Source organism: Pseudocercospora fijiensis, assembly GCF_000340215.1.
Source record: "Pseudocercospora fijiensis CIRAD86 unplaced genomic scaffold MYCFIscaffold_1, whole genome shotgun sequence".
NCBI classification, from domain to species: domain Eukaryota; kingdom Fungi; phylum Ascomycota; class Dothideomycetes; order Mycosphaerellales; family Mycosphaerellaceae; genus Pseudocercospora; species Pseudocercospora fijiensis.
The window spans coordinates 11,098,930-11,122,475 of NW_006921532.1; the positions used below are offsets into that span (position 1 = coordinate 11,098,930).

At 49.5% G+C, this 23,546-nt stretch overlaps 4 protein-coding genes and 1 non-coding gene across 5 annotated transcripts; 2 read left to right on the plus strand and 3 right to left on the minus strand.

Annotated features, from left to right (window-relative positions):
• Nucleotides 1–490: 490 nt before the first annotated feature.
• MYCFIDRAFT_171039 (uncharacterized protein) lies at nucleotides 491–5,107 on the minus strand (the record flags this gene model as incomplete). The annotated part of the gene is made up of 28 exons (XM_007923985.1): nucleotides 491–634; nucleotides 668–871; nucleotides 898–994; nucleotides 1,026–1,052; nucleotides 1,082–1,211; nucleotides 1,271–1,400; nucleotides 1,429–1,590; nucleotides 1,627–1,670; nucleotides 1,697–1,828; nucleotides 1,868–1,903; nucleotides 1,936–2,020; nucleotides 2,043–2,327; nucleotides 2,380–2,447; nucleotides 2,484–2,576; nucleotides 2,598–2,642; nucleotides 2,676–2,688; nucleotides 2,717–2,780; nucleotides 2,812–2,863; nucleotides 2,893–3,015; nucleotides 3,041–3,067; nucleotides 3,092–3,514; nucleotides 3,541–4,060; nucleotides 4,101–4,113; nucleotides 4,154–4,315; nucleotides 4,348–4,568; nucleotides 4,615–4,811; nucleotides 4,841–5,037; nucleotides 5,070–5,107. The coding sequence occupies 28 exons, from the start codon at nucleotides 5,105–5,107 to the stop codon at nucleotides 491–493; spliced, it is 3,732 nt and encodes a 1,243-aa protein (XP_007922176.1).
• A 453-nt stretch (nucleotides 5,108–5,560) lies between these two features.
• Nucleotides 5,561–5,720, minus strand: MYCFIDRAFT_t11. The gene has a single exon. It is a non-coding gene; the product is annotated as a tRNA-Asn (tRNA).
• Nucleotides 5,721–15,195: 9,475 nt separating this feature from the next.
• On the plus strand, nucleotides 15,196–16,708 carry MYCFIDRAFT_70650 (uncharacterized protein). Its single transcript, XM_007922115.1, has 3 exons — nucleotides 15,196–15,416; nucleotides 15,471–15,539; nucleotides 15,591–16,708. Exons 1-3 carry the CDS (start codon nucleotides 15,231–15,233, stop codon nucleotides 16,647–16,649), a joined length of 1,314 nt encoding a protein of 437 aa, XP_007920306.1. The 5' UTR covers nucleotides 15,196–15,230; the 3' UTR covers nucleotides 16,650–16,708.
• Nucleotides 16,709–16,798: 90 nt separating this feature from the next.
• Nucleotides 16,799–20,630, minus strand: MYCFIDRAFT_57032 (uncharacterized protein). Its single transcript, XM_007922016.1, has 5 exons — nucleotides 20,184–20,630; nucleotides 19,984–20,124; nucleotides 19,513–19,923; nucleotides 17,470–19,488; nucleotides 16,799–17,421 (listed from the first exon to the last, which is right to left on the minus strand). Exons 1-5 carry the CDS (start codon nucleotides 20,321–20,323, stop codon nucleotides 16,977–16,979), a joined length of 3,156 nt encoding a protein of 1,051 aa, XP_007920207.1. The 5' UTR covers nucleotides 20,324–20,630; the 3' UTR covers nucleotides 16,799–16,976.
• A 1,279-nt stretch (nucleotides 20,631–21,909) lies between these two features.
• On the plus strand, nucleotides 21,910–23,284 carry MYCFIDRAFT_117697 (uncharacterized protein; the record flags this gene model as incomplete). Its single annotated transcript, XM_007923986.2, has 2 exons — nucleotides 21,910–22,857; nucleotides 22,907–23,284. Coding segments are annotated over 2 exons (1,326 nt in total), but the record flags the coding sequence as incomplete, so codon positions are not given.
• Nucleotides 23,285–23,546: the final 262 nt, after the last annotated feature.

A 23,546-nucleotide genomic window follows, 5' to 3' on the forward strand; every position in this document is an offset into this window, starting at 1 on the left:
GCTGCGAAGATGAACCGGTTCACTCCTGACAAGCACTACAGCACCACGTCAAGCAGCAAGAGCAATCCACTCGCCGCGAAGATGCTGCAACAAGCAACCACGGAAGAGGTAGCTATGATAAGACCTCGGCGGCGTGCAGTCCCGCATGGAAATGTAAGCGGTATTCTCGTCGCGACGATGGCATCTGCCCAAGCGCTCCTTGACGGAAAGCGCAGAGTGGATGGCATGCATCACAGCACAGGCGTCGAAGCAATTCAAGGCTTCGCGAGAATCCTAACACCGAACCGCTCCTCGACTGCGATCTCGCGAAATGCACAGAGCGATTGCCTCCATCACAGCATCAGCAACCTCAGTCGCATCCGAGAAAACATCGGCAGGAGATGAAAGCGCCAAGATCTGTCAATGAAACTGATGCACCGACTCTCTCGAAAAAGGGTTGTATAATTGTACAGGGCCCCGTCCTTCGCCCTATACCGTCGACCTCACCATCTCAAACGTCTTCGTCGTAAGAGATAAAATGGCCGTCCGTTGCAACTACTTCTAAAAATCCCCCCCCTCTACTTCCCACATTCCCACCTTCCCAACTCTCAAGCAGTTCCGTAAAGAGCCCCGTCCTTCGCCCCATACCGTCGGTCTCACCTTCTCAAACTTCTTAAGAGATTATGACCGTCCGCTGCTTAATTTTCAACCAACCCAAACCAAGGCTCCAGGGCTCTGGATCGCAGCCAAAAAAAAAAAAAAAAAAAAAACCTCTGATGCCCCGCGAAACGAATCTAAGGGGCTTTGTTGAACCAGGTAAGCCTCTGGTGTCCGAGTGAAATTTCAGCCTAGCAGCCATTTCCTTTCCATCCGTTAAAGATGGACAGGCGTGCTTCGAGCTTGTCGTAAGGAAATCACCGGTTTTCTCTGATCCGGCCTAGCAGATGCTTCGAGCTTCGGATTTTTGCTTTCTCCTCGACAGTTCTGTCTCTCAAAATATAGCATAGCAATCCAACTTCCTTCAACATCAAAAAAAAATTCCTCACTCCTTTGGACCTTTTCCAACAGCGAATCTCATCTTTGGAGTTCTTTCCGGTACTACTGTGTGTGACCTGTAGTATGAAACTCCTCTTCTCTGTAGAAGCAATCATGGTGTTTCAAGCGATTTGTAATGGGTCTCGGGCCAAGCGTGAAGTTAGACACGTAGGCTGACATTGGAGGTGCAGTTCTCTCTTGTCTTTGTCTTTGCTGCGCTTTATAACCCGTGGGTTTGTTTTGTTTTAAAACAAACTCAATGGCCACCCTGAGAACCAACCGTATTGGGACCCGGCCTTTTGTTTGAGTTGGTTTCGGTTCAGAAAATTTGTGGTTTCGTGAGTTTCTAAAAGGTGGGTTGAGTCACGATGGCTTTTTGGGTTCTTCTCGTACGACGGGGTGTCTCGATGCGACTTCGATGACGGAGGCATACAAATCAGTGGATGTTCTGATTTTAGTCGTGGTTTTCCAAAAGGTGTGTTGAGATACGACGGCTCTTGATTTGTCCGTAACGAGGTGCGTTGTCGATGCGTCTTCGACCCGCTGTAGCCAAATCCGAAATTGAAATTTCAGTAACTCGGTGGATGTTCCGATATTGTTTCTACTGTTCACCATGCGTGACGCAGTAGAGCCATGTGAGGTTGATGTGAACATGGCTTTCAAGTCTTGCAAATCTTCTCACGCCTTTGAAGGAAACGAAACGGCTGTGAGGTGCGGCTCGATGCGACTTCGATCGCCACAAGACTTACGTGCCGAAGACACGGTTTGGGTGCAGGGATGTGACTTTTTCTGCAACGGGAGGGTGTCGGATCATCTCATGCGAACAGAGCTAACCTTATGCTCGATGAGGGACTTCGACCGGCCGGTGACAGTAACGTCATTTCTCGGCCTGTGATCTTGCCTAGCAGCCTTTTCTTGTACTTTTGGACGCGGTGATCTCGCGGAGCGGTAAGGATGGCTCAGTAATGGTCTGCTTCAGGCGCGGGATCGGGGTTTTGTTTCTTTCCTCGGAAGTGCCGGAATTGGACATCGGCGTCGTTTTTCATCATGCGTTCTGAAAACGAATCCGAGGCGTCGATGATGGGTTTATACTGACCCAGTTCAGTCTTCGAAGGCCGCCTCTCTTCCGCACGAGAGCTAGCACATCGGTGGTGAATGGTCTGTGACCTGACCGTTCGTTTGTCGTCGTTGAGCAGACCAACCTGGAGATGACCCAGTTTTGTCGGCGGCTCCGCGTTTGGACGCGTCCCATCGGGAAAACGACTGGGGTGATCGAGAGCGCGGTTTCTTCGCGAAAAGGTCTTGGGCAAGCTCTTAACGTGTCGAGATTTCATGTGCCCACCAGCAACCGCGTTATAGACTTACGCTGTGCCAGGCCATGTGATCCCTCTTATTCGCCAGCAAACCCAGCCCAACAATGGCCGCGTTGTAGACTTAAGCCAATGTCAGACCGTGGTGCTTGATGTTACCAGTAATCCCAGCCCAGCAATGACCGCGTTGTAGACTTACGCCCATGCCAGACCAAGAGGTCATGTATAGCCCAGCAGTCGCCGCGTTCGAGACTTACGCGATGCCAGACCAACACAATCCGTTGCCAAATACCAGCCCAGCAGTCACAGCGTTCGAGACTTACGCAATGCCAGACCAATACGATACGTTACCAGTATACCCAAGCTCAGCAGCAACCGCGTTCGAGACTTACGCTGTTGCCGAACCGAAGTGAATCATTGCCGGCGAACCCAGCCCAACAACTACCGCATTCGAGACTTACGCAGTGTGAGACCGGATAAAGGAGACGTGCCGGCCCAGCAAGAACCGCGTTTGAGACTTACGCCTTGCCAGACCAGAACTTTCGAGCTTGGTTGTCCTTTAAGCGACCGCTTTTGCCCTGGAGAGTCGATCGGGGTGCAGACATTTTGTGTCTGCGAAGTTCAGATCCATCGGGAGAGCGATGTCCATACGATCTGAGAGTGGCGACAATACGCCCAGCCCAGCAAGCAACTGCGTTCGAGACTTACGCTGTTACCAGACCGAGTGAAAATTGCAAACCCAGCTCAACAGCAACCGCGTTCGAGACTTACGCTGGTGCCGAAGCGAGAGCTGCGTCCAGCCCAACAGCAGTCGCTTTCGAGACTTACACTGTTGTCAGACCGGATCAACGTCTGCCGTTTGCGAAAGCGGAAAACAAGTGGACTCGATAATCCAGGACTTGTCCGCGATTTTTCCTGGCGTCGAAGTGACTCTGGGATGTCACGGGATTCGATCGCCTTTGTGGAATTTTTTGGCACTGCTCGAAATTGTTCGAGCGAAGCCGGATGTTGAGAGTGAAGAATGCCCAGTCCTTTAGGGACAGCATGAATGGGTCCAGACTCTCTCATTGTCGGAAGGGTGTGGCCTTCCTGGAGCCGTGGAGCTCCTGACTTCCAGAGAAGGGAAGTCATTGGCTGCGAACGTTGCCAGCCTTGCGAACGCGCGCCGCTGGATTCTTGGTGAGCAGCTTCTCGTCTTTTGACGAGCGCCTGCCACCCCTGCGGCGTTTGCGACGCTGGGAATTGCGCTTGACCATGGCTTCACTGAACCTTGGTGATGCGACAAGAGCTATTCGTGCTCTGTCTTTGTCGGCAGCTGCTTTGATGGCAGCATGCCTCTCCTGCAGCGCTTCGAGACGCATGCTGCGGAGGACGAAGCGGATGTCTTCGAAGGCCGTGATCGGCCTGAGATGCTGTGGGTGGAGTGGCATATGCCGGAACCTCTTGATTGCGAGAGTATTGCATCCGTTGAAGTCCGGTCCAAGTGCCTCCTCGAACGACGGGAATGTGTCGTCAGGGTCGTCTTCTCCCGAAGGCGTGGAGGGAGTCGCCAGAGACCAGGAATCGACACCCTCAGGGAGCGCGAAATCCGGCATCGCCAAGTCATTTGGCGTCTCGCGATGCGCCATGTCTTCCAACGTCTTGCGAATAGCAAGGTTGTCTGGCGCCTCGACCCGGAGGTTTGCAAAAGGGTTGCAAAGAGGAGTGAATGAAGTCATTTTTCCCAACTTCAAAGTCTTGAATGGTTTTGGATGTGAATTTTTTTCTTTTCAGCACAGTGACTCTGCCCCTGGCCTTGTGAAAAGTCGGAGTAAGGCGAAGATCTGCACAGATGCGACGCACTCTCGAAATGTAATCTGCGATTCTGCGATGCGTAGTGACACTGCCTCCTACTCTCGGCTGAATGCTGTGTGATTACTGTAATCTGCCGTTCTGCGATGCGTAGTGACGTGACAATGTCTGCTACTCTTGGCTGAATGCTGCGATTACTGCTGTGTTCTGCTGTTCTGCGATGCGTAGTGACAATGGTCTGCTACTGTTGGCTGAATGCTGTGAATACTGCTGGAAGCTGATGCTATGCTGAAGGGGGAAAGAAAGAAGAAGAGAGGAGGGGGGAGCAGGAATACTTATACCCAGCCTCCCAGCCTGCTTCGTGTCCTCCCAGATGAACCACTCGCTGTCCACCCGACGATAACAGCTGTGTGAGCGTATAGAATAGCAATTAGTAGTAGTGGGCACCCGTGACTTCATGATAACAGCTGTGTGAGCGGGTAGAATAGGAATTAGTCACAGTGAGTGGCGGTGACTTCAGCAGGAGCCATGGATGGTAGAATGGAAAGTGCCTCATCGCATGAAGGACGACAATGTGGGCATACGCGGATGCAATCTTGTCTCGACCAGTGCAAAGGCGGTATCTGCTGGTCCCGGATGGCGAAAGCTGGTGTTGGAATGAATGCAGCAAGGCCAAGTCATCAAGCCACGCGGGATCTCGAGGTGTTGGCGTGTTCATAGTAGACTTTGAAGCCCGGCGAGGCTGTGGGTGCACCGGAAGAAGTTTTTCCAGTCGCAGTTGCCGTTACTAATGTGCTGTGCTGTCGGGGGGAAAGGTGCGCTGGCCAATGCCCTGTCGTCAAGTGAGCTTTTGTCAAGTTCAGTTCTCGCAGCAGCAGCAGCAACCGTGGCAGTGAAAGTCCACTTGCCGAGTGCTATGCGACTACCTCATAAGCAAGCAGGAAGTTCCATCACATGAAGTCGTTGCGATTCGGCTCCAGGCCCTCCCTCATTTCCGGCGCCAAGACCCGCCCGCTCGGATCGCAGTGTGTCGATGCTCACGACTTTCTTCGCCCAGCGCACATGTGATTGGCAGCGCAGCTGCCAATCTAGACACCGCGGCCACCGCCCGCGAAAATCCAAGTTGTCCGCTAAGACCGAAATGATTGGCTGAGAAATTTCGCAGAAGTAATATGCAATCAAAGATTGAAGGGAAATTTGACTTACCCCGGATTTCAGCGTAGAACGTCAATCGAAACAAAGATTAAAGGGGAATTTAACTTACCCCGGATTTCTTAGCTTATTAGCTAGGGTATTAGCTTGATAGTAGTAATATTTAATTCAAGATTTAAGTACATTTCCTATTAATTGCGTATAAATAAAAAAAATAGCTAGTGTAGGACTAGTGTAGGACTCGAACCTACGACAAGTATATTTCCTATTAATTACGTATAAATAAAAAAAAATAGCTAGTGTAGGACTCGAACCTACGACCTCTTAACCCCCATCGATCTTATAACTCCTTTAAGACATATACCTTTATATAGCGGGGACTATATTAAGTAGTATAGCCGGGAGAAATAGAATCATTAATAGTTAAGAATCATACCACTAGACCAACTAGCCGATATATATAGAATGGAAACTAATACTCTCTATATACTTATAAAGTAGGAGCTAATAGCTCGATTTCCATGAAAATTTCACGTTTGATAGAACCGACCCGCGCGGTTCTAACGGTGTAATTTTCATTGAAATCGAATCAATATTCATTGAGATATTAACCGCCGAAGTTAGAGCCAACACTAGCCAACACCTACTAACACTAAATTCGAAGGTAGTCGATTTCCATGAAAATTTCACGTTTGATAGAACCGACCCGCGCGGTTCTAACGGTATAATTTTCATTGAAATCGAATCAATATTCATTGAGATATTAACCGCCGAAGTTGGAGCCAACACTAGCCAACACCTGCCAACACCAAATTCGAAGGTGGTCGATTTCCATGAAAATTTCACGTTTGATAGAACCGACCCGCGCGGTTCTAACGGTATAATTTTCATTGAAATCGAATCAATATTCATTGAGATATTAACCGCCGAAGTTGGAGCCAACACTAGCTAACACCTACTAACACCAAATTCGAAGGTAGTCGATTTCCATGAAAATTTCACGTTTGATAGAACCGACCCGCGCGGTTCTAACGGTATAATTTTCATTAAAATCGAATCAATATTCATTGAGATATTAACCGCCGAAGTTGGAGCCAACACTAGCCAACACCTGCCAATACTAAATTCGAAGGTGGTCGATTTCTATGAAAATTTCACGTTTGATAGAACCGACCCGCGCGGTTCTAACGGTGTAATTTTCATTGAAATCGAATCAATATTTATTGAGATATTAACCGCCGAAGTTAGAGCCAACACTAGCTAACACCTACTAACACTAAATTCGAAGGTAGTCGATTTCCATGAAAATTTCACGTTTGATAGAACCGACCCGCGCGGTTCTAACGGTATAATTTTCATTGAAATCGAATCAATATTCATTGAGATATTAACCGCCGAAGTTGGAGCCAACACTAGCCAACACCTGCCAACACTAAATTCGAAGGTGGTCGATTTCCATGAAAATTTCACGTTTAATAGAACCGACCTGCGCGGTTCTAACGGTGTAATTTTCATAGAAATCGAATCAATATTCATTGAGATATTAACCGCCGAAGTTAGAGCCAACACTAGCCAACACCTACTAACACCAAATTCGAAGGTGGTCGATTTCTATAAAAATTTCACGTTTAATAGAACCGACCCGCGCGGTTCTAACGGTGTAATTTTTATTGAAATCGGATTAGTATTTATCGAGATATATATAGGATACTCCGTATTCTATAGCTATCTAGTCTAGAGGCGCCCTAATATACTAGCCTATAGGGTACTAAATATTAGCCTAATCGGAGGGGCTATAGTAAGGCTCTAGGGCGTCTAGTAGGTATATCGACTTTTTTTTATACTAGACGTACAATTTTCGCTAAGTCTACGAGTTGCGCGCGTTTTAAGAGCGCTCGCGAGGCAGGGTCGCCCCCGAAGTAAGGGTTTCCTATATAAAAGTGGCCGGCTAGCGGACCTACTTTGGGAGCGGAACCGCCTTATATAGAAATCGTATCCTAGCACGTTCGGAGGATATGTATATAGGAGTAGTATTTTAGATTCTTTAAAGGAACTATTTTACTGTCTTATATACGTCAAGGAGTATACCTTTAAAAACCCCTTTCGCCGAGGGAAACTAGGTACATTTACTACGGTCCTAGATCGAAATTTACCTAGGATCTATATAATATGGATTCTAATTCGGATACTACTCGGGATCGAGTACAAAAACAATGTTCGAGGTGTAAAACACAACGACCTCTAAGCGATTTTAATCGAGAGGGTAGGCAGTCCTATAAGACCTGTCTTACATGTCGCGAGAAACAGGCACGCAAAAGGCGGCTACAAAGGCGTTCGCGTAGCCCTACTATTAACGTAGAAGCCCCTAATATTTATCGGAGAGGTCGGGACGAAACCTCTATTGAAAGGGAGCAAAGACGGGCTATCGCGAGAGAGGACCGCGCAAATCGGGCGTTACGATCTACTAGGGCTCCCTTACTTGCCCGCGATATAAATTCATTTACCTGTAGCGGCTGTAATATACCTCGGCCCTATAGAGAATGTCGGGTAGTTAATTCTACCCTCTGCTCGTATTGTTCGAATCCCGGTATTTCGGATATTACTACTGAGCTAAAGTAGTGCGAAACGGGTAGCCACTTTACTACCCGATCGGAATTTCAGGCCGGTAGTCTCGAATATAGTTACTGCCGGCAACACGGTATCTTTCCCTCTACGATTCCTAGCTCTAGTAGGGCTTCCGAGTCGTCGAGGTCTCGAATGAATAGGCGTTCTCTTAATCGAATTCGCGAGGCAGCCCAGGCTACTCGCGAACTAGATGAGGGTAATCTTAGCCTTAAAAACGCCGAAACACTAGAACAACGTCGTACTCGACCGGCTCTATCTAATACCGACTTCGACCGGTGTATACGATTTAGCCGATAGGGAGATACTATATCTTAGATACGGTGTCAAATATGCCCCCGCCGCTGGTTAGATCTTAAGCTAGATCCTACTACCGGCGCTTGTAGCTCTTGTTTAAAGGCTATTAAGTCGAACCCCCCTCGAATTCCCCCATTCTCTAGGGCAAATAATATGGACCCGGGCGAGCTACCGGTAGATTTGCCTAAGCTTAGCGATATAGAACAGCTCCTAATCGCTAGGGTCCATACTGCCGTTAACGTACTTACGGTCCGGGGCCAGCAGTATAAGTACCGCGGACATGTCGCTTATTTCCTTCGCGATATAGTCTCTGTTTATAACAAACTGCCGCGACTACCTAATAAGGTAGATATACTATTACTTAGGCCTCGGAACCTAAATACTAATGAGATTGCGTCCTTTAATCGCGAATTCCGCGTTCGTAGGCAGGCTATTAAGTTGTGGTTAGAGTATTTAAAGGATAATCATCCCGGATATTCTGATATCGAAATAGACCCTACGCTATTGTCTCAGCTTCCGCAAGATAATAGCGTATTAGGTCAAATTCAAACCGAGTTAGTAGAGTCCGATGAAACTACTACTAGCGATCGGCTACAATATTTAGATACTACCGGCGAGGACGAGGAATTTCCTATTGAAACCGCCGCTGTCCCGCAATTAGGGCAAACCCGGGATCCTAATCAAACCCTACTAGATGACCTACGGTCTGTAGAGAGTATAGCAGGGGGGGATAATCCCGAGGTTAGCCGGGTAGGCCCCTAGAATCCGACCGAAGTTAGCCGGGGACCCCCCGGGACGAGTCTACATCGATTAGCCCAGCCTCGCAGTCTACCCCACTTAACGTGGCCCCATTTACAGGCGCGACCTATCGACGAGTGGGATACTAATAGTAGCCTTCTATCACTTGCCTTTCCGTACCTATATCCTACAGGGCAGGGCGATTTTTATAGCCCTCGCGAAAGGACAGTTGGTTTTAAGGACTATATTCAAGCCCTACTATACTATTACGACGGTCGATTTGGTTCCCATACTAGCTGGCGGTATACGGTATTTAATATCTATTACCGAAGCTTAACTCGTAGCCAGTCTACGTACCTTGCCCGTAGTCTCGAAGTTGCTAATAGCCTTACAAAGGAGCAACTACGGGAGGCCTTACTAAACCCGGAGTCCCCGGATTCTAAGTCTATTTTAGACACAATTACAAGGCACGGGCGGTCCCTAATTGGTACGAGGCCGTATATGGGCGCCCGCCGAATGGAACTAGAAGCGATAGTTCGGTCTCTAGGATGTCCGGCGCTTTTTGGAACCTGTAGTCCCGCCGATCTACAGTGGGACCATTTACTTCGGTTAAGTCCGTTCTATAACGAATGGAAAACAGGTAGTTCGGCCGATTCTATCCGTCTAGCACGGGAGTTTCTTAAGGACTATCCGCATATCGTAGTAGATCTATTTAAGCGTCGGTTAAAGCTCTTGTTTAAGACTGTCCTAGAGCCTAAATTTAGGGTATCTGACTCATGGATTCGGTTTGAGTTTCAAGGGAGAGGTAGTATTCACGCGCACTTTTTTCTTTGGATAGACGAGCTACCATCGATTAGTGTTACTACTGACGAGGGGCGTTCGGCACTTGCTACACGTTGGGATAGACATATCGTTGCCTTAAATCCGGATACTAGTCGGCAGGGTGCCCCTATTGGCCGTAGTGCTATAAATTCGGATACCTCGGAAATAGAAAACAATCTCGAGTTTCTCTCGGATCTTGTAAACCGACTTCAGCGGCACTCGTATAACGATTATTGCCTACGCCGTAAGAAGGGACAAGATGCGGCCGATACTACGAAATATTGCCGGTTTCACTTTCCGCGTACTATCCTAGAGAGGGCCGAGGTTTCTAATCGCTATAACGACAAGTTTGTTACATATATTGCCGAGTGTAACGATCAGAACCTTAATCACTTTAATCCCCTTTTAACGATGGCCTGGAGAGCGAATACCGATCTTACTCCGTGTACCGATATTAAGGCAGTACTATAATATATTGTTAAGTACTGTTCGAAAGCCGAGGTTGCTACAAAGCCCTATTCAGAACTTATACGGGATATCCTGCCCCGTATATCTGATAGGAGGCCCTTAGTCTCGCTTGCCGCTAAGCTACTTAATAAGCTAGTTTCTGAAAGAGATTGGTCCGCACAAGAGGTTTCGTTTATTCTACTAGGTTATAATTTAGTAGATTGTACGCGGCAGTTCGTTAACCTCGACTGTAGACCGCAGGCAGAGCAACAGGTACCATTTAGGCTAAACGACCTCGGCGAGGGGCACCCCCAGCAGACTGCGCGTAGGACGATCTATATAAAGTATAGCGATCGATAGGAAGTATACGCTACTGTTTCGCTCTTCGAGTTCGCGACTAGATTTAATCTAGGCCGGAATCCGCCTACGAGGTTAGCGGATAGAAATCCCGACCGGATTCTTCGCTATATCCCGCTATATCCTAGCGATACTAGCGATCCGAAGTACGCGCAGTACTGTCGGTTTAAGGTTGTACTACACGTCCCTTGGATAGTATATCCAGTACTACCCTTCCGATTCCCAAACTCGCCTATTTCTTATACTACGTAGCCGGCTGCCTACCGGGAATTAGAGCGCCGGGAGTCGCAGTATCCTACACTTAGGAGGGACTATTACGGCCGTCTAGCCGAGGAGAACGAGGATTTTGAGGACGAGTTCGAGGAGGAATATCCTATTACCGAGGATGAGGAGGCTATATTTAACGAACTCGGGAACGAGCATCCTAGCGATAATAATCGGATTCGCGAGGAGCTCGAGTTAGGACAGCGGGGTATTGATATTTCTGCTAACTGGAGTCCCTACTGTAGCCGTTTTAAGGATACTATACCCGAGGTTTACGAACCGCTAGCTCGGAATAACTATTGGCGGCGGTTAAAGGAAAGTTCGACCTCGAATTTAGATGTCGAATCTCAGGCATCCAACGCCTATCTATCACTAAATCCGGGGCAAGCGGCAGTATATAGTGTCTTTGTTAAGAACTACGAACAGTTTGTCCGAGAGTTTCCATTCGGTACCCGCTTAGGGGCGCCCGCCAACTCCGAAGGCGCCCCGCAGCTATTAATTAATCTCGACGGCGAGGCGGGTACCGGAAAGTCCTATGTAATCGAGCTACTCTCGGCTCGGTTACAGGCTCTTGCGCGGCGTACTGAAGGTAGTACTCGAAGTCCTATTGTTAGACTTGCCCCTACTGGGGCAGCGGCGTTTAATATCGATGGCTATACTATTCATTCCTTCTTTAATCTACCTATTCAAGTCGATCCTATCTTAGACGAACTTGGAGACGAGGCTAGAAAGGTCTGCCGCCGACGGTTAGAAGGAGTGCGTTTTATAGTAATTGACGAGAAATCTATGCTTAGTATTCGTCTACTAGGTTGGATTAATCAGCGCCTATTCGAGATCTTTCCTGAAACTAAGGCCTCTACCGACTTTTTTGCCGGGTTTAGTATTCTTCTAGCCGGGGACTTCTGTCAGCTTCCGCCCGTCGCGGCTACCGCTCTCTTTACTACTAAGCGTTTATATAACGCTATAGATATCTCCGGTCGTAATTGCTACCGAGCCTTTAAGTATACGCTACGTTTGTCACAGGTTGTCCGGCAATCCGGGCAGGATAAGACTGCCCTACAATTTAAGGATGCCCTACAAGCCGTCCGGGTTAATAAGGTAGAAGATAGGCACTATAATCTTCTTAGACAGCGTACGTTTACGCCCTTCGGGGAGGCAATACAGAGAGACTTTAAGTCTGCTATCCGGCTTTACTCCTATCGTACTACGGTAGAGCAGTTTAATCGTACGCAACTCTTAGCTAGCGAATATCCGATACTTCGTATTAGCGCTAAGCACGACTCTATTTCGAGTAGTCGGCTTGACGAGAAAGAGTTTCAAGGACTCTATTCCGAGCTATACTTAGTTATTGGATGTCCGGTACTTCTATGTCAGAATATCTGGACGGAGATGGGTTTAGTTAATGGTAGCCGCGGCCAACTATATAGTATTCTCTGGGACGAGGACGTAGAGAGTCCCCGGGATACTATGCCTCGCTGTCTACTCGTTTATTTTCCCGAGTTTCGTGGGGTTGGACTAAACGAGCAGATCGACGCTCGGGGGGGGGCCCGGAAGGGTGCGGTTGTGCCTATCTTTCCCGTACGGAGGGCACGCGGTACTTACGGTACTACGGAGACACAATGGCGCGAGCAATTCCCTATAGTAACCTGCTATGCGATTACGATTCATAAGTCGCAAGGTATGACTTTAGATCGGGTTGTCGTAAACCTTAGGGAGAAGCAAGTATCTCCCGGGGCATTCTACGTAGCCTTATCGAGGGTTAGGGCCTATAAGGACCTCGCTATCGAACAAGACTTTGTAAAGTCGGATATTACTTTTGGTATCTCCGATATTACGAAAGATAGGGATCTAGATTGGCTAGAACGGACGAAGCAACTCCTATCTGTCGAAATTACTAGCCCTACTACTACGCTACGTAGTATACGTACACAAAGTCTAGCCTTTGGTTCGCTAAGGTCTATTCCTTCAGTCTCGACTAGGAAAACACCTTCTACCCTCCGTAAGAGTATCGATCCTTCGCCGGTTCGGATTCCACCTATCCTCCGGCCGTCTTTAAGGGATACTAGGCAGAGGAGTCCGTTACGGCATGGAACTACGCAGGAGGAATTATGGGGTGGCTCGGTATCGCCGGATTTATCACCTAGCCCGGCGGATCCTAGCCCTACGTTACTACCGAGGCGAAGAGCGCCTACTATACCCCGTCCGGAGGGGCCCCCGGAGGAGTACCTAATAGCTGGTGGGATAGGAGGTAGTAGTCCTATACCGGAGTTAGGTTTCGAGGAGGAGGAGTACTTTGTATATTAATCTACTATATATGGTTTTGTACTTAGGCGGCGCTATATCGGAGTTAGGTTTCGAGGAGGAGGAGTACTTTGTATATTAATCTACTATATATGGTTTTGTGCTTAGGCGGCGCTATATCGGAGTTAGGTTTCAACTTTCGAGGAGGAGTACTTTGTATATTAATCTACTATATATAGTTTTGTACTTGGACGGCGTTTATAATAGGCTGTAACTACTAAGAGGAAATTCTATTATCGAGTTCCTATCTAAGTAACTTAACAAGTTGCTAGACTATTGTACTAACTCGCGCGGCTCTAATTCTATAATTTAAGTAAACGTATATATTTCTTTGATTTTCGAATATATCTAGGGTTTATAACGGACTAAGTTGTCCGGTAATAACGGTATAGTTTCTACTAATATTGTCCTAATCTATCCTAATACTCTTATAATATATTATATACTAGCATTATAAATATATCCCCTTAACTAGTATATTTAATTTCTATATATACGTTTATATTTCCCCTTGCTATATATACTATCTTATATATTATATATATATATATAGACTTATAGTATAATTTTTATTAGAATCGTATTAATACTAACACATATACTAACCGAATACTAGACTCTAAATCCGATAGTCGTCGATTGTAGTTAAAATTTAGGCTTTAACGATTGTAATAATAAAATATTGTTCGTAGTTAATCTCCTCTACCTTAGTCTTTTTTTTTTAAAAAAAAAAAAAGCCAACCAAACACCCTCCGGAAGTACCTATTCCCGACCCGTATAGCTTCAACGTGTGCTATATTATAGCGTAGAATCAGCTACACGGTCGGGGGATTACAGTCCTACTCGGGAATACAGAATGGTAAACACTGTGAGTAGCCGGCCAGCCCCTGCTCCCCCGGAGGGGCCCTCAATAAAGCGTAGTCTAACGATTGGGCCTCGGGGCGCCCGCATCTACTACCCTCGTTAGTAGTGTATCTGATTGGCTGAACGTCCTCGGGTTTTGCGTGTATATATCTGCCCATCTATGCCAAGAAATCCGGGGAAGCTGATATAGCTCAGCTGGTGGACGCTCGCTTTTTTAAGCAACGCCAAGCCGAAAATTTTCGAACGTGGGTGACCTCTGCGCTGCCACTCTTGGAACGCGCCCGCGGTCCACAACACTTCCTAGTTTTGTCGAGCGTCAATCATGCTTGTTATATGCTGCCTGCCAAAGTCCTGAGGAAAGCGCTCCCGCATCCTTGCAGTGCTGGAAACCAGGATGATCGAGTGAAAGGAGACACGCGTACCCGTATGAAGATCGACTGGGACATCGATCGAGGATTGGTGCTTTGTGGCAAGCTAGAATCTTCGACACCGTGCATATCGCTGGCTCTATCAATCTCGCACACCATCCGGACGCAACTATCGCGAATGCCATGATTGAAAGCTAAGACTATTGCACATCAACGAGCGGTGCATTCACCCGGCAGCACATCGCGCTTTGACGCCTTTCAATACCTGTGTCGCGACCTTTCTATCTGCAGTGACTTCGCACTGCACCGCTCCGAGACGAATGTGTAGTAAGTCGTTGACTGAACTGCAGAGCATGGATACCACAAAGGTAGCAATATACCAGGATCTTCCGCTTGGACGAATCCCAGGACTGAGATACGACGCAGTCTTCTCGACGACTATGATCTTGGACATTTTGAGAAAGACCACGATCCGCAACACACTTTGACTCGAGCTGTGATGCTGCCGGAACTTGCACTGCATGCCATGTTATATCCGGGGCCGGTATGATTATTCATTGGAGCAGAGTGTTGCTCTGTTCAGATCATGCCAATGGCTGATAGTGCGGAGTTGTATCCCCGCGGGCTTATTATATAACCGCTGACTAATGCATTCCATGCAGATCTGCCGCGATGGAGCCGCGACCTGACGATCACAGCCTATGACGACACGTGAACATTAAACAGCACTGCTGGAAGGGAAGGCATTGACCAACGTCGGCATGACAAATACACCACTCTTGCCATCTGAAGTACATGTATAAATCAAGACTTCCCCCATTTTCGTGAGCGTTCCAGCAAACCCACCCAACCAACACTTTACGGCCTGCTCTACCTCGCTAGCATGTCGACCTCACACCACAACATCAGCGAGAAGCCAGCCTTCACGCCAGACCATCACAAGAACCTCGCATCGCCCGCCGTTCCGTACTTCACACCACTGCAAGACCCTCCCGCAGGTACCGCGCTTCTTGTGGACGGCCAGAAAGATGTCCCAAAACTCTTCAGACCTCTCAAGTTGAGAGGCTTGGTATGTGCAAGTCTTTCTAGTGATCAACTGTCCCTCACACTGACAATCTCTAAGACCCTTCAAAACCGGATTATGCTGAGTCCTCTCTGCCAATACAGTGCTGAGAATGGTCACTTTACTATGGTTGGCCACAATGTGCCATAGTTGAACTTCATAAATCTAATGCTCGAACAGTGGCACAAGACGCATATCGGCGGTATTGTCCAGCGAGGTCCAGGTCTCACTTGCATTGAAGCCACAGCAGTAACTCCACAAGGTCGAATCACACCCGAAGATAGCGGACTGTGGCAAGACAGCCAAATCGCACCTCTCAAAGAGGTTGTCGACTTCGCACACAGCCAGAACCAGAAGATCATGATCCAGCTCGCTCACGCCGGTCGCAAAGCCAGCACCGTCGCACCATGGCTCAGCTCCGGCGACATCGCCGGCGAAGATGTCAACGGCTGGCCAAACGACGTCTACGCACCCAGCGCAATCCCATGGAACGAGAAACACGCAAACCCAAAAGCAATGACCCTCGAAGACATCACAGCCTTCAAAAAAGCCTTCAACTCCTCCGTAAAACGCGCCCTCGCCGCCGGCTTCGACGCCATAGAAATCCACAACGCCCACGGCTACCTCCTCCACCAATTCCTCAGCCCAGTCTCGAACCACCGCACCGACGCCTACGGCGGAACCTGGGAAAACCGCATCCGCCTCACGCTGGAAATCGTCTCCGAAACCCGCTCCACAATCCCAGACTCCATGCCCTTATTCCTCCGCATAAGCGCCACCGACTGGCTCGAAGAAGAAGAAAATATCCCAGAATCCTGGAAAATCGAAGATACACTAAAACTCGCCCCCCTCCTCGCAGAAAAAGGAATCGATCTCCTCGACGTCTCTTCAGGCGGCAACCATCCAAATCAACATCCTCATGTCCGACCCGCTTACCAAGCTCCTTTCGCTGCAGCAGTAAAGAAAGCAGTCGGGAAGAAAATGGCAGTAGGCACAGTCGGTGCTATCGAGAATGCGAAACTCGCAAACTCGCTCTTAGAAAATGAGAACGAGAATTTGGATTTGGTGATTGTGGGACGAGGGTTTCAGAAGAATCCGGGGTTGGTTTTCGCTTGGGGGGAAGAGCTTGGTGTGAATGTGAATATGCCGAATCAGATAAGGTGGGGTTTTGGTGGTAGAGGGAAGGGGGCGGGTGGGAAGCCGGTTACTGAGGTGGAGGAGTTGATTGGGAGGCCGTGAGGTAGATGATGGAGATGATGCATAGAATATAGACATGACATGACACGACACGTATCGATACCATCATCACACCTTTCATCATTCTCTCTGAGTCAGATTTGGCAGAGAATGACAACAGCAATGAAATAGGAGAGAAATGCGAATGAATTCCGCGAGCTCTTCATCATCTCATGCTCACATCTAGGTTCTTCAACTCAATCTAGCATCTAGGTGTATATCAAAATGCATCACGTCCATCATCATGCATGCTGTCCATAAGTCGTCACCAAACCTCCTCCCAACGTAGGTAGGTACAAGAATCAAAGGATTTCATCATTCCGCAAAACCTCACAAGTCCTTCTCATTGATGCCGTCAGTCTGACTTGCCAGCTCCTCAGCCAGTTCGGCACTCTCATTGCTCTTGATGCGCGCAAGCTGGTCCTGCACGTACTTGTTGATTGGATCATCGGGATCCTCGACTGCTGGTGGACCACGGCCTTGGGAAGCGTCTTCCTTGTAGATGGACCATGAGCGCGAGACCTTGCCGTCTCCATTAGAGAAGACCTCATCGGCTTCGTTCTCGCCGGTGGTGTCGTCGCCGACAGTGTCTCCGTTGGTGTTAGCACTGAAGTCGCTCCTAGCGCCTATGCTACGGGTTCTGTTCAGGGAGCGCTTGAGGTCGGTGGCTTTTTTGGTCATCGACGCGCGACGTTGGCGGGTGAAGGTGTCGTCAAAGTAGTGGGCAGCTGCACTGCCAGGCGTGCGTGGAGTCTGTGGCAGTCGGCAGTTCACACTAAACAAGGTCAGCAATGTAGGACGAGTGCGGAATAAGTGAGCTTACCCAGTGTCTTGGATGATCTTGGCCATGAGACCAGTCCAGCCAGTTTGATGTGTAGCACCAAGACCGCGACCAGTGTCGCCATCAAAGTACTCGAAGAACCAGAGATAGTCCTTCCAGTGAGGGTCAAAGTCGAGCATGTCGTTTCCATCGTGGATGGCTCGGCGTCCAGAAGGATCGGCAGCCATCAAATGCTGCAATCGGTGTTGAAGCTCCTCGGCAACATGACCAAGATGCATGTAGTCGCCTGAGCCAGTCGGGCACTCGACCTTGAAGGAATTGCCGTAGAACATGTAGAAGCGCAACAACGACTCAATAAGCAGAAAGTTGACAGCCAACCAACACGGACCACGCCAGTTGCTGTTGCCACCGAAGAGGCCACTGTCAGAGTCACCAGGGATGTAGCTGACAGAGTAGTTCTGACCGTTGACATCCATCGAGACGGGATGATCCTTGTGGTACTTGGACAATGAGCGGATGCCGGTTGGACTCAGGAACTCCTTCTCGTCAAGCATGTACTTCAGAATCGATCGTAGACGGTCCTCGTTGACAAGCGACAGTAGTAGTCTGTTATCCTTACCACGCTTGGTCATGCTGGCGATATTTCGCGAGACCATCTCATTCTTGTGCTTGATGACCCATTCGAGACGTCTTTTGAAGCCTGGGAAGCGGTCGATCACTTGAGGCTCAAGTGTCAGAGTAGCGTACATGGGGATGAGACCGACCAGGGAGCGGATTCTCATTTGGTGAGTATATGGACCTCCCCACGAAATTGCATCGTAGTAGAAGCCGTCTTCATCGTTCCAGAGAGACTTGGCTTCGGAGCCCTTGCGGTATTGCATCGCGTCGGAGATCAGGATGAAATGCTCGAAGAACTTGGATGCCATGTCCTCGTATATTCTGCGGTACTTGGCAAGCTCGAGTGCAATGTTGAGCATGCACAAGCAGTAGAATGCCATCCAGCCAGTGGCGTCGGCTTGCTCGAGAGTGCCTCCAGTAGGCAGTGGATCGGATCTGTTGAACAGACCAATGTTGTCAAGACCGAGGAAACCCCCCTCGAAGATGTTCTTGCCATTGACGTCCTTGCGGTTGCACCACCAGGTGAAGTTCAGAAGTAGCTTCTGGAAGACACGCTCAAGGAAGTCCAAGTCTTCTCGGCCATACATCTTTCGCTCGATCTTGAATGATCGGAACAGCGACCAAGCGTGCACGGGAGGGTTGACGTCGCCAAAGTTCCATTCATACGCAGGTAGCTGGCCGTTGGGGTGCATGTACCATTCTCGAGTGAAGAGGTCAAGCTGCTTCTTCGCAAATTCCGGGTCGATCATAGAGAGCGGAATGCAGTGGAAAGCAGAGTCCCACGCGGCGAAGAATGGATACTCCCAGGAGTCAGGCATGGAGAGAATATCGTCCAGATGCATGTGCTTCCACTGGGCATTGCGCACTGCCTTTCGCTCTGGTGGGGGAGGAGGCATGGCCGGATCACCGTTGGCCCACTGGTCCCAGATGAAGTGGTAGTATTGTTTACACCACATCATACCGGCGAAAGCTTGTCGCTGAATGTTGCGCAAATCGTCGGCCATTGGCATGGGATTGATCTTGAAGTAGAAGTCGTCGGCTTCGGCAAGACGCTGCTCAATGACCTCGTCGAACCTTTCCTCGTCCAGGTAGCTATCACTGGGCTTGGTGGAAATGCGCATACGGATGACTGCACACTCGCCAGGCGGTACACCATCACCTTGATTGAAAGCGTACCAGGCAGCGCTCTTGGTTCCAGTCTTCTGAGGATTGACGGCCTTGTCATCGCCATTGATCAAGCGCCTGTGGAAGGCATCCTTCACGTAAGGTGTCTTGTTCTTGGATGCGCCGTAGAGCGCCTTGTAGTTGGTGTCATTGTCGGTGAAGAGGAACTCGGGTTCGATGTCTTCCTTACGACCGCAGCAATTTGGAGATGGTGAACATTGAAAGTAATGTTTGCCGAGCTCTCTGTCGTCGATCTCGGCCGACAAGGAGTCCGTTTGCCTGATCGACAAGGAGTCCGTTTGCCTGATGGTAGGCTTGTAATCATCGTAGCCCCAAGCCCAGGTGTTGCGGAACCATACATGTGGCAGAATGTGCAGCTTCGCGGGCTCTGGACCGCGGTTGTATGCCGTCACTCGGAAAAGCAGCTCATCCGGGTTGTCATGCTCTTTCGCGGTCTCAATGAAGATGTCCCAGTACTTGTTGTCTTTGAAAATTCCCGTATCAATCAGGTTGTATTCGCGGTCACGCCGATTGCGTCGAGCATTCTCCTTGATGATGTCTTCGTAGGGGAAGGCGCGCTGCGGGTATTTGTAGAGGTATTTCATGTAGGAGTGGGTGGGGGTGTTGTCGAGATGGAAATGGCATTCCTTGATGCTCTCGCCGTGCACGCCCTGAGGATTCGAAAGACCGAACAAACGTTCCTTGATGTGACCACTGGTGGATATTAGTATCAGGCTGCTTGTGAGGACATGGCAGAGGCATGAGGACACTTACTCCTTCTCGTTCCAGAAAGCAAAGGCAATGTGCATGCGGCCGTGAGTGTCTGATACGCCAGCAATGCCGTCCTCGCCCCAGCGAAAGGTCCTGGCGCGAGCCATGTCATAGGTGAAGGAGCTCCATGCATTGCCATCGGAGCTACGAGGATAGTCAGCAGAAGGACGGTATTGGAAGGAAGAAATGGCGCTTCGACTCACGAGTAGTCCTCGCGGACGGTGGACCACTGTCGCTCAGCGGTATATGGACCATATTTCTTCCAGTACTTGGTGCGCTCACGGTCCTCCTTCAGACGCTGTTCCTCGACGCTGAGCACTTCTTTATCGTCGATGAGAACCATGGCGACGGTCTGAGGCTGCCGGGCAGCTTATGGTTGGGGCTCGTGGTCAATGCAGAGCTGGGGTTCCACGCTTGTAGCTTGCTTGAAATGTCGGGTGTTTGGCAGTGCTGCTTTCTGGCGTCGAGGTGCTGTTTGTCCGCTCCCAGGGAGTGACGGTGAGTGAGCTGGCCTGGGCTGGGCTGGCGATGATGCGGGATTGACAGCTCGATCACAAAAAATGCAGTGGGGAGAATAGCGGTACAAGAGGAGCTGTGCTGGATAGCGGATGCTGTGGTGTGGTGTAAAGAGAGGGATGCTGGCTGGAGACTGGCAAAGAACGAAAGCAATGTTTACAGATGCATGCTCTAACATTGGCAAGCACACGACACCGACACGCGATGGCGCTTCGTGCCTGACCGAGAGTTTGCAGCGACTTGCGTGGGTGGCAGGCGCGCTGCAGAGTGCAGGACTCAACGCTTCCTCCGCGGCCTGTCCTATCGATAAGCTGTTTTTCTCGGCGACGATCGCGGACTTGAGGCCGGGCCGTAGTGACAACTAACAACCAGAGAGAGTGAAAATGGATTAGACTTCTTGGAATGGTATGGTATTGGTGTTGATCTATCGCATCCGTACCGCCATGTCTGCCATCATCCATCTCCCATCTGGGGCCCCGCCCCCGCCGGCGATATCAATTCAGAAGCATTGACCTCTCGTCTTACTCGCGGGAGGTACATATGACTTGAAGCGGTAAGCACTGAGGAGCGATATTCACTCTTGGAAGAAGCAGACGGCGCCTCACCGCTACATCTACCGCAGTCGTAGTTGTCAGAGTGACGACAGTTTTTTGGTGCAAGAGCAAAGCAAAGCAAAGGTGAGAACGAATGATGTACCATTGTATGCCTGAGGTTGCCTTCATGTCTGATTTCACATGTGACTAGACAATCCAGTCGATGTTGTGGGTAAAGTCGTCAAAGCTCAGCGAGGAGAACGTGTACGTATGATCCTACGAAAAGCTCATTGTGGCATGACTCGTTTAATGCTCTGACTCGATTTCGCTGCATGTAAAGTTATTGCGTTGAATGTGCGTGCGTGCGTGCGTGATTGTGATACCGAGCACATTGATATTGATGTTGGCCAAGTGAAGGACCTGACATCAAGCAGGCATCAAAACTTCATGCCTGAATCGCAGCCCCACCTTGCTGGCACACGAGAGCAGCTTGATACCTACACAGCCTTGACTACTTCATACAGACACGACGCCCGCAAACATGGCGGAACAGGGGAAGGAGAAACCTGCCGATGCCACACTGGCAAGCGATCTAGCCGACAAGTCGCTAGAAAATCCCGCCGCTACCTCAAAAGCCGCCGATGATCTCGCTAACGACGACGAGGAGGAAGGGGATGAGGAAGAAGGAGACGAGGCCGAGGAAGTAGGAACAGCAGGCGCTAGTACAACAGGGAAGAAGAAGCGCAAGCCGAGAAAGAAGAAGAAGAAGAAGTCTGTCAGCGAAGAAGTCGCACCCTCCAAGCTGATTCCGCAGAACAAGCCCGTCGCAGTCCATGATATACCCTCCCTGCTCAAGCAATTACAGCTGGAGCAACCCAAGAAAGAAGGAAAAGCGCCCGAAGACTACAAGTTCTGGAACACACAGCCAGTGCCCAAGTTCAAGGAGCCCAATCTCCTGCAAACCACAAACGGCAGCTCGGGTGAAGCTCTACCCGAAGGTCCCATCCTACCCAACGAGGTCTGCAAAGCCAGCGCAAAACAAGAGCCAGAGAAGCTCGTCGACGGCTTCGAGTGGTGTCTAATCGACTTGGATGACAAGGAGGAGCTGCAGGAGTTCTACGACCTGCTGTACAACCACTATGTCGAGGACACGGATGGCTCCTTCCGCTTCAACTACTCCACACAGTTCCTGGCCTGGGCACTGAAACCACCCGGCTGGAAGAAAGAATGGCACGTAGGCGTCCGCACTGCCACTAAGGATGGCAAGAAGGGTAAGCTCGTTGCATCTATTGCTGGCATTCCAGTCACTCTGCGCGTGCGAGGAGAGAAGGTCAACGCAAGCGAGATCAATTTCCTCGCTATCCACCGCAAGCTACGCAACAAGCGACTTGCCCCTGTTCTGATCAAGGAGATTACGCGAAGATGCTACATTAACGACATCTTTCAAGCACTCTACACTGCCGGTACACTTCTTCCCACACCAGTCAGCACATGCCGATACTTTCACCGCTCGCTCGATTGGGAGCATCTCTTCCACACCGGCTTCAGTCACATGCCAGCAGGATCATCGGCATTACGACAAAAGTACAGGTACAAGCTGGAGTCGCACACGCAGCTTAAGGGTCTGCGGCCGATGAAGCCGGCAGACATTCCAGCCGTGAAAGATCTGCTGACTCGGTACACCGAACGCTTCGACCTGCGACAAGAATTCACCGAAGAGGAAATTTCCCACTACATCTGCTCTGACACGACCAAGGACGTGGTGTGGAGTTACGTGGTAGAAGAGAACGGCAAGATCACTGATTTCGTCTCTTACTACCTTCTCGAGGTGCGCTCCACCACATTGAACTTCAATGCTCATACTGACATGTCTGCAGTCCACAGTCCTCCGCTCGTCGAAGCGTGAAACGATCCGCGCCGCCTACCTCTACTACTACGCCACCGAGTCTGCCTTCCAGGTGCCCAGTAAGGCTAAAGTCAAAGCTCAAGCACTTCAAGAAACGCTCAAAGCTCGCCTCGACCTCCTCATTCACGATGCCCTCATTCTCGCGAAGAAAGACGACTTCCATGTCTTCAACGCCCTCACTCTACTCGACAATCCGCTCTTCCTCAAAGACCAGAAATTCGAGCCAGGAGATGGAAAGCTGCATTACTACCTCTTCAATTGGCGAACTCCCGTCCTGCCTGGTGGAATCGATGCAAACAAAAACGTCGATCCCACCAAGATGGGCGGCGTTGGTGTTGTCATGCTGTAAATGACAATGAATGTGTGTGCATCACATAGCATAGCATACGGTAGCATAGCGCTGGTCATAAAAAGGATGAAAATTTACCAAAACGAATGAAAGGAAAAGTTTTCACGACATTGAAAGCAGAACATGGCCCGCATGGACTTGCTCGCCTGTCACATCCCATGACCCACCCTCAAAACACGCAAGAAACTTTCTTTTTCACACTTCGATGTCGTAATTCAAGCATCCGTCGCGGACGATGCACCAGTCAATGAGGGCATGTGGT